This window comes from Hyposmocoma kahamanoa, unplaced genomic scaffold (genome assembly GCF_003589595.1).
Source record: "Hyposmocoma kahamanoa isolate Upper Pololo Valley unplaced genomic scaffold, ASM358959v1 64, whole genome shotgun sequence".
In the NCBI taxonomy this organism is placed as follows: Eukaryota; Metazoa; Arthropoda; class Insecta; order Lepidoptera; family Cosmopterigidae; genus Hyposmocoma; species Hyposmocoma kahamanoa.
This window is the reverse complement of record NW_020653852.1, coordinates 9799592-9810568: the sequence shown is the minus strand read 5'-3', so window position 1 is coordinate 9810568 and position 10977 is coordinate 9799592. Positions and strand designations below refer to the sequence as shown.

At 33.3% G+C, this 10977-nt stretch overlaps 1 protein-coding gene across 1 annotated transcript; it reads right to left on the bottom strand.

The window, feature by feature from the left end:
* Window positions 1–4606: 4606 nt before the first annotated feature.
* On the bottom strand, window positions 4607–8089 carry LOC113230974 (ras-related protein Rab-43). The gene is made up of 4 exons (XM_026465090.1): window positions 7880–8089; window positions 7716–7800; window positions 7160–7416; window positions 4607–6122 (listed from the first exon to the last, which is right to left on the bottom strand). The coding sequence occupies exons 1-4, from the start codon at window positions 8087–8089 to the stop codon at window positions 6021–6023; spliced, it is 654 nt and encodes a 217-aa protein (XP_026320875.1). The 3' UTR covers window positions 4607–6020.
* Between the last annotated feature and the right edge of the window lie 2888 nt (window positions 8090–10977).

Sequence of the window (10977 nt, the reverse complement as noted above, 5' to 3'; positions counted from 1 at the left end):
TAGAAAATATTATGTTCGTCATAAAGTATACATTTCTTTGGATGCGAAATAAAGGAGTACGGCGAATCTCCCGCCACGTTGCCGTTGGCAGCTTATGCGGCCACAGCTTTGCAGTGTTTAATTTAATTTCTCAACGGTATGCGAAAAATAAGATGCAACAAGTGGCAAAGCGCGGCGTTCTCTTTAATTCCATTCAAATAACGTTTTTAGGTTTCAGTAGCGGTAGAGCTCCTTGTGAAAGAGTTCGTCCAGGGAAATACTGCCACCTGACCTATTTCTGCCGCCAAACAGTAATGTCAGTATTACTGTGTACCGGTTTTGAAGGGTAAGGGTAGGCACATGGGACTTGTCAACTTATGTCTCATGGTGATGGGCGCAGTGGCAATGCCCCACAGATTTCTGCGATTTAAAGCTCTGAGTGGCACTGCAACTTTTATGGACAGACATGTAGCTTACCATCAGGCGCACAACTTGATCGTCCCGTTACTTGATATTATAAAAAAAATCACTTCATTTAGTACAAACGAAGTTCTTATTGCATTCTGTTCCTAAAGTTCGTGCTACTCAGCCCGACGACGCTCAACCGCTGTCTGCCTTCCAATTTGAAACGATCCTTACTTTCTAAAACAAAAACCTATTTATATAGACACCTTTTATATTCCTTTCAATCTTCCACCACAATAAAATGTCACTTTAATGCCCTTGCTTATCACCTGACTTCTTTTCACGGCTACGTTCAATACATGAAATCAAACATGTCTTGTATAAAAAAGCAGTTTGTGTTACTTTTTCCCCAATTTCAGATAGGTGCATATACTTCTATATAGCCGTAAATAGATGTCAATTGATAAATTAGGACTTTATATAGAACGACTAAAAGAACAAAATTAAAAGTAATATAAAACATGGAATACATTATGGCTTATATCAGTCTCGAAAAGGTGGTACAGAGTACATAATATCTACATTATTTACATGATAACATCGAAACTGATATACTTAGAGCATAAACGATAAGTTTTACAGATTTTAAGAATTTCGTTTCGATTCGTTTTTCACTAAAATATAACTAATTACAGGTTTCTGACCACGGTACGAGCTCTATTTATTTTCCCAATATTTCGGAAAGGGTTAACCAGCCCACCCGTGACCATGGAGCGTGTAACCGTTCCGAACTCATACCGTGGTAAGAAACCTGTAATTAGTGATATTAAAATAAATTTAGTAATTTTCTTAGGTAGTTGTAGAAACGTGTAAATCATATTTTTTCAATTTTCATTCAAGCATCATGACTCACTTTGTTGTAATAATAAAGTAAGTTGTCTCAATGTGGTATTCGTTTATCTTGTGTTTCAATTGCATAGATTTAAATTAGGTACGCATGCAAACAAAGTACAGTACACTTAGAAACTATTATTTAGATATTCAAATATTAAATTAATAAATGTGAAATAAAATCAATAGAAAGAAGTTAAAGATGACTAATAAACTCTTTTCATTTTAATTTATAACCGGTTTTTTTTATTTAAATCCGAAAAGGTTTAATTTCGAGTACTAGCCAAATACTCGATTATTTAGGGTTATACCTGTTCAAAAAACTAAATGAAAGTAAGTACTAAAGTTATCTAGATCGTAAGCGGCATTTTAGCTAGATTTTAATTTGGTTAAATTCATTGTGTAAGCGAATCGTGACTTAAGAATTAGTTTTATCGAAATAAGAAATAAATCGATATCATCATCATCGATATCAACACAACGCTGACAGGAGGCCGCCATTGCGAAAAACATAGTTGACGAGAAAGGACGTGGTTCTGTTTGGTTCTGTTTTGTTTGGATGTATAGTGAAAGATATTATAATATATAAATTTCATCATTGACTGGAATCTCATTTCTATGTTAAATCTTCACAGTAGTAAAATCTAATAATTGTTTTTAACTCACAATTGTCTCGCCTACAATAAAACTACTAGTTTAAATTCACTTTAGTCCCTAGTCAACCACATAACAAAATTACTAAACATGTTACACAAAATTATAATACACATTAAATTCGAGATTACAATGTTCAAAAACCAACGATAGATGATATGATCGCTTTGCAAAGCAGAACACCAGCAGCATGAACTTTATCAAATGCAAACACACTTGTGCTTTAATGGTAGATTTTTTAACTGCCAATTTATTGTAGTACAACCGGACCATAATATTTATATTAATACATCATCGTTTAAAAGGTTAAACTCACTAGGCCCCATTTCGATCGAAAAGGAACGAAATAGAAAAACTTTCTATTTTTGTTTTATTGAGAAGAACCTCTACGATAAGAAAATAATTATGATTATGAAACAGCATGTCGAAAAAAGTACTATACGATAACATTATCCCTTTGCAGCTAAAACATAAAATGTTAATTATCTCCATTAGTCGATTTGGTTATTAAATTAGTTTTACCTTTACACCGACGACATATCCACTAGGAAAACGTTGGTATTGTCAGCATGAACTATGTGGGATACAGTCAACTCCCGAGTAAATATATTTTTTAGATGGAACTCAAAATTGTGGAATTGAAATAACACGATTTAAAAATTTCAAAAAAACACTAGATGAGATCTTATTGTTAATAATATGATTATTTTTATTTACACGTAATATTTAGTTATCCATTTATAAACGAGAATATATATTCCTTGATTTCATTGAGTATTTTTTTAACTTTAAAATCGTGTTTTCTCAATTCCACAATTTTGTGTCAAGTACACATGTTTCATGTGCGAGATATTTCAGCCTGATTGTACAATGCAATTCCAGTAAAGTCACTTCATTACAAGAACATAAAAAAGAAAAACAACAAAACCAAAGAATACTCGAATCCAAGGCCCCTTAACGTCATAAGCGTGATGTGATAACCACCGACTAGCGTAGTAGAAAAAAAAAAATAGACAGTGTTAATGTAGTCCTCCAAAAATAAAAAATAAGATCACACAGAAGTAGTGTTGGGTCATTGCAGAACATTATTCAGAAAAAAAACTTTTCCTGAATTTTTTTCTGAATTTTTTCCAACATGTCAGCTTTTATCGGAAAATATTTTGATAAATGTATTTATTAATTCCAAATTTTTCGGACAATAACCCAACAACGCTATACAGAAGTAAGGTTGCCTGAAATAACTTCATTTTTTAAACTGGTGAGACCGATAAGTTAATATTATGTGAATTGGTTGGCGTTTGTTATAAAAACTAATATTTTCAATGTCATATACCATAATAATTAGTCAGGTCATGCGCGATCACTGAAAAGTTATAATTTATTTTCAAAGTTTTAATAAATAATAAGTAGTAATTAATATGTAATATCCGCATTCTCTACCAAAATTCCCATCTAACATAGATTCAGCATACTTCATTATAGTAGCTATAAACCCATCTATGCTTAGTACAGCTGCAGATACCTATTATTGGTGTGGAGAACAATCGTTATATTAATTATAGTTATATTAATACGTTTTGAATTCTTTTTCTTCGTTTATTGTTGTGTATTGAAGCATCCATTTTTTCTTTGTTTATTATTGTGTATTGTGTGTGCTTGCAGTAAGATAATAAATGATATAATATGGCTCCATTGCATTATCTTTACCTTTGCCGTTTCTTTGTCACATCACTCCTGATTATTTTTTATAATATTAAGTAACGGGACGAACATGTTGTGCGCCTGGTGCTAAGTTATATGGACAGGTCCATAACAGTTGTAGTGCCACTCAGAGCTTTAAATCGCAAAGATCTGAGGGGCACTGCCACGGCGCCCGTCGCCCTGAGATATAAGTTGACAAGTCTCATGTGCTTGTAATTTCACCAGCACCCTTACCTTTGAAAACCGGAACACAGTAATGCAGGCATTACTGCTTGGCGGCAGAAATAGGTAAGGTGGCAATACTGCCCTGGATGAACTTTTTCACCAGGAGATCTACTGCTACTAAACTGAATGCCTGTAACTATTTAATTTTTCGACGAATTTAAAACCCTCTTGAACGCTTTGATCATCAAGCTATTTGACGTTACATACGTTGCTACAAATCGAATGTTAATTGTTAATGTATTACTAAAAATGCAGTGGAAAAATACCACGCTTCATTCCACATCGCTTACATTTTATAAAGGCTTGTCACGCACGAATTCATGTTGCTTAGCTATGGTCGGTTGAAGATATAAATTAACTAACACCCAAGACATAAAAAAGTTAGTTATTTATCAAAGAAGAATAACTATACATAATATAACGATGGAGTTAGATTGTTCAATGCAATGCGATTAATCAATGATAAATAATTGCAATCACAGAACTGAATAAAAGACAAACGAACCTTATAAACATTACAACATTTTCTTTCAGGCAACCTAAACAACTCTGTCTTATCCGATCTTTTATGTCGCGTAAAGAATTTGAATTTCTTTAAAGCTATCGTTAACAGAGACAATATTTATATTAAACACATTAGTGACAATTTTAAAGCTAATTAAATAACAATCCACACAAAGTGTGTCGTTGTACAGTGATTTTTTGTTTTATTTTAGCCTCTTAACAAGGAATTTTCGGCTTTGTAAAAATACTGAACACATCAACTTCAAGGATGGTATTTCTTGATTATTCAACGATTAGATACATGTTTTTATTTAATGCTACGATGTTTTATTACCATGACATTCAATTATTTTTTGTGAAATTGCTCCACTAGTTTGTATAATTATTAATAACAAAGATCGAACACTTGGCATAGCGTCTGACACAGTTTGCTTAGAAAAAGTCGGTCAGAAACCGACCGAATCGAAGGATTATTTTCTAAGTGTTCAATACATATTTACTGTTTACACTATTTACATGAATTCAGTATCGCATTAAAAATACTTTATATAGCTTGATGTGTAGTTCGACGGAATAAAGTTTCCTAATTAATATTTCGGCGAAAATCGTTTTGTACATTTGGTACCTTCCGACCGACTGTCAAAGATATACATATAGACTCATAAGTTAACACGCCAAGGTTGCGAAAAGGTCTTATCTTAATTATTTATAAATCCAATGTTGGTTGTAGTGTGACACACTTCGTATGAATTGCTCTACCAAGACAATGTCCTCATCTTTAAGAAATTGATGAAATTATATCTTGGGTACTCTCATAAGAATAGCTCTTCTAGTGTAGATTACAAAAAATAACTTATTCACTATGACTTGTGTGGTAACTGTGTAACTTTAGGCAGTTCAAAATATTTTCTTGAAATAAATACTGAACAAAAAAATACATAAGTTTTAAAGTAGTTCTGCTCTTTGTGATAAATAAATTTCAATTTATGAATGTTACACAGATACAACTAAGTACTCTGCTACCTTCGAGATTCCTTTAACAATAATTGAGTACCCTACATACAGTTAGCGATTGAGGTATCTAACATTTGACTCTAGGCTAAGTAAATTAAGGTTTGAACCTGAATCACATGGGTGAAATGGTTTGGTTTTATGCCTTCTGAGTAAACTCCATTAGCGACTGTAAGTAAGTAAAGTAATCCATACACGTTACGGTCCACCATAGTGGTGAAACAAAGGTACATATCACCCCAAGCGCTACTTAAGCATCGTATGAATTGGCGCAACCCAACCGCGATGCATCGATTGTGTCTTCAACAACTGTTTACGACATCGTTCGCTCAAACTAATTCTAAAGCTGTGTAAGGCCCTTTTCACGTGTGAAAAACGTAAAATAGTCCTAAGCCAGTCCATGCCTTAGGTAGTAGCGCGAATGTTTCCGCAGCAGTGTGTGACCTCTGGAGTAGATACTTTATACGACTCTGGATCTTGAATATCCCTTGTGGGATGTGGCTCTTAGTAACGTGTCTTCAAGAATACTCCCTGACTACAATCATTGTCATATGAAACTGGCCGTATTGTATACTCAGTCACGGTAAAGAAGATAGTTGTTTGTTTTAGAGACTTTAGAAACCAACTAATGGCAAGTTACCTAGTCAAATCTAAGATGAACGGCAAGGTTGACACCGGGCTATGGTGTGGCTTTCACCGAGAATTACTGAGTCAGGTTCTGCTGGTGGACCTTCATTGTTGTCATGTTGCCTCTGAAAATTATTACATTAAATTTAAATTACATTCTTTGATGGCATAATGTTAGCTCTCCATTGCTGCAAACATCATAAACATTAAACTATGATTGAAATTGTCAAACAACATACAGCCTGGCAAAGCTTATTATGCTGCACAAGAACACACATATCTATCAAGAAATCTCTCATCAAAATCTGGATGGCCTTGAGTATTCACCAAAAGGGGGGATGCAACTCCTTTGCACCTCCTCACTCAATGCTGCCCCATATTGGGAAGGCACAAGCCAGAATCAGAGGATATCAAAACAGTCAAAGACAAGAGAATCCTTCAGGTCTTGAATCCTGGCACTGCACCTGGCACCGAATTGTAATGTGATGATCACAATAAATAAATTAATGGTCACAGTAATTAAGGGCTGTATAGACCTTTACTGAAGCCATCCTAATAATATAAGACTCAGGGTTGCTTTTAGTAAAAACATTTTTTACTCACATTTACCACAAAAAATAATTATTTTAACATATCATAGGTAGAAACAACCAAAAAGACATAAACCATATAAGTAGAAACTGTATAATGCTTGTGTTATGTCAGGCTTGACATTTTTTATTTGACCTATTTTAAATATCAACATAGACATTATAGAAACATACCCTAAACATTCCCTGAACGTACCCTTGAAATTAATGTATGTAATCAAAATGCTTAAAATCCTAGAAATTATTTACTTACATTTTTATTATTATACTGTATTTAGTTATATTTTTATTATACATTTTTATTCTGCAAAATAAGTTATAAATCCACAAAATCAATTATTATTCCACATTCCAGACAGACAAGTGACAGGATTGACATTATAATGACAGAGATGGTTAATGTTTTTTTACCAGCAGCGTCACTTTAGAGCTAATCTAGAGGAAAAGACATGACTGAAATGAAACTCATCCAATTTTAATAAGTAAAATATAGTGTAAGCATGTCCAACATTTATTTACATACCATAATTTCACAACTTTGTTTTGTTCTATCCTTCTAAACTAATAAGTACCTTTAATTCTGTAGCCAAACTGCGGAATGTGTCTTCTATATTCGTATTGTCTTTAGCAGAAGTCTCTAGTACAAACATGATCTCAGGTATATAACGGCAAAAGGACTTTGGTTCATCAGGCTCAACTTCTCGCTGTTCTGTTAAGTCACATTTGTTTCCAATCAATGATACTATGACATTTGACGATGTATACCGTCTTACTTCTTCAATCCATTTTTGAAGGGACAAAAATGTTGACCGTTTTGTAATGTCATACACTGAAATATTAAATTTTAAAATATATACTATATTAAGCTTTATATGCAAATTATATAATAAGGATAATTAGTAACTTCAACTTTTTTCCAGCACAAATTACGAAGTATATATTTCAATATTAGCCAAGTAAAATATTAACACAAGTTTCATTTTTGCTTGTAATGCAGTTTCCTTAAATCGCATAATAATTAAAGTCACTTAGGTCTGAACATTAATTACTAGAATGACCATGTGTGATTCTCGAGTGATACAAAAATAAACTGTACAATTATTACAAAGATAAAGTTTGTGGGCGTACCTATAATAACTCCGTTTGCCGAGCGATAGTAACTCTGAGTAATCGTTCTGAATCTTTCTTGTCCAGCAGTATCCCATATCTGAAGCTAGAATTATACACAAAATGTTGTTACAAATGCACCAAAACTGCAGCACAACAACACATATTAGATTAAACGCACTGACCTTGACCTTTTTTCCATCAACGATGAGCGTTTTCATTGAAAAGTCTACGCCAATCGTGTTTCCGTGTCTTTCTATGAAATTTCCCGATTTGAGCCTTTGCACTATACATGTTTTACCGGTCCCACAGTCACCGATTAAAACGATTTTGAACAAATAATCGAATTGCTCGTCCGGCACGCTCATGAGCGTGTTAGGATTACGGCTGCTCATCACTAAATTAATTAAAATATTTATTTTCTTTTTTCTGTTTACGTCGGGTTAATGACAGCCATTTTCAATTGCCGTTTGACAGTTTGACTTTGGGTCAGTTTGACTTAAACTTTTTCTTACCAGTTTATAGTGGCTTGGAACACTGACAATTGGCTGCTACCGAATTTTACGCAAATCATTAGCGTAGGATCACGGAAAAATTTCTATTCTAAAAAATCTTATTTTTCTGAATAAATTCCCAATACGTTTGCCACGGTATGCAAGAAGACGTCGGTTCGAATTCGACCGGATCAAAGGAATTTTTTCTGAGTGTTCGATCTTTGTATTATACGGTATACCAACTAAGCCACGGAACGAACCACTACCTTTTCCTACTTTTGACGTTCACACCTGTCAAATGTTGAAGTTACTCAATGAAAACGATGGAGCCATTAAAAAGGCTTTTTTTCGCAGTTGTAGAATCATTTTAAATCTCGTTGTTCTATATGTGGCTTTTAGCTATCTACAAGTTTATTTTAGAATTCACGCTAAATAAAACTTTAAAAGATATTTCTAAACGTAGAACATAATATGAGACCTACCAACAAATGGACGTCGGGTCGAATACAAAAACCACAGAAAACTGTCCGAAGTTAACCTATACAAATGTGACATGTTACGAAATATAAAAACTTAAACATTGATTTTAAATTGTAATATCATAGTAGCACTGCCTAATTTTGCTTGCAACAATTTAAGGGCCCAAAAACACCATATTCAATTACTACTGGAAACTTAACAAAATGCACCATATTTAGCTTCGACTGAAAATTTATGGTAAATATTAATTAATTTTTATATATATTACTGTGGCGAATTTTGTACTAATTCACTTAAAGAGTTGGGCAGTTGGACATACATACAAATATTACTACAAATTTGAAAATAAGCGTGTACTATAAGAAATGTACCGACACAACTAAATGTAAACTCAAATATACGTAATTCGGAAAACCGATTTATAATAAAACCGTTACGCTTTCGAGTAATTTTGATGCTTTTAACAAAGACAAAATTAAAGTAACATTACGTAAATGAATTATGAAAATTCGAGCTAACGTTATTTCGGGCAAATGTATTTTCTGACTTCTGATAGGTAATTCCAAGCCATAAAACGAGTACAACAATATTTTGTTAGTTATCGCTAATGTTTAATAAAAAAATCATTTTAAAAATAAGATTAAAATCAAAGCGACTCTATAGCTTCTTTGTTCTAAATACTTCAATCGCATGTGGTACGAACTATTGAAAATGACTAAGAAGTTTATATATGCTTCTTGAAATTGACGTAATGGGTCTCTTTCCATCTTTTGCGTATGCAATGTGTAGAAAAAGGACAGTTAGCTATTTTATTGTTTTGTGTGCTTTTGTAATTTATATTTACGATTCATTTATATAAACTAAGTACTATAAAACTGTACAAAATAATACCTTTAAACGGGAACTATGATAACACAATATATTTGTTTAGTGAAAATATGATACAAAATCCTGTGTAAAAACAGGTTTTCTTAAAACTGTAAAACTGTAAAACAACTTTACTTTAATTAACTTAATAAAAATTTATAAAAAAAACAAGTTATTATTATATGGTAGAGGATGGAAAGAAGTCTAAGATGGTACTGCATGATTGACAACCGCACTGTCAGTCGAACAAACGAAAACTGTGGCGCAATTGACGCTCTGTATGCGATTTTAACGCCCTATAGGTGCGGACACTTTTTAGCGCGAACCCGATGTCCATTTATTGGTAGATCCACGGTCTTAAGCAAGAAATGTCTTCGACTTTTTTTTTCCATCCTTTAGGAGAAATGCATAGATTTAGTTTCGAGGTACCTGTTTTCCATCCTTTTTACCCATATACTAAATCTAAATGTATACTTTTTTTCTTAATGAATGGCCAGTATCCGTTTTCTAATTTCAAAAATGTTATGGTCTTATAAAGTGTTAGAATTTTGTTCGGTGACTCAGAGGGAGAATAGAAGTAGGAATGGGTAATATAGTTTTTTCTGAATATCGTATCGAAATGATACATCAATATTCGAAATCGTATTTCGAAACTACATATTTTCTGAATCTGAAACTATATATTCATGGATACAGGCCGCGTGCGCGCTGCGTTGATACATTGCCGTTACTGGTATTCGGAATCAGATTTCGAAACTATATATTATCGGATATAGTTTTACAAGAGCAATGCGGGCCAATGTTATTCTAGTATACAGTTTCGAAGACGCACAAAAAATGGTTTTGCGTTGATATCCACTCAGTGAATATCTGATACGAAGCAATATCGGTATATAGTTTAGAAAATACATGATTTCGTGTTGGATCCACCCGGTAATCGCTCGGCTTGATTCGGCATCGCTATAAAGTACGCGATGCGGAACAATATCGATATATAGTTTCTAAGATACACTATATCGGATATTCGATATTGCCACAATATATAGTTTCAATAACTATGTACGATTTGTAACTTTGTAACGCCCATTCCTAAATCGAAGAGATTTATGCTCAAATTGAATTGTAAAACAAAGGAGACGGCCATTGACTTACAATATAAAAAGTCAATGGAGACGGCACAAATTAGACAACACAAGTCGTTAGAAACATGTATGTATATAAAATATAGTGCTAGTGAATGAATAATATTTACAGTTTAATATGATTTATATGCATGAACTTAAAAAGTATATGATACATTTTTGGGTGAGAGGATAGGACCAAAAGGCATTTAAAGGAAGTAGGACGAGGGATAGAGTTAGGGAGGATGTCATTCATATAAGGAACACCACAGACCACATAAATACTCGTGGGGAGCACCGTAATTTAGGGCAGTCAAAGAA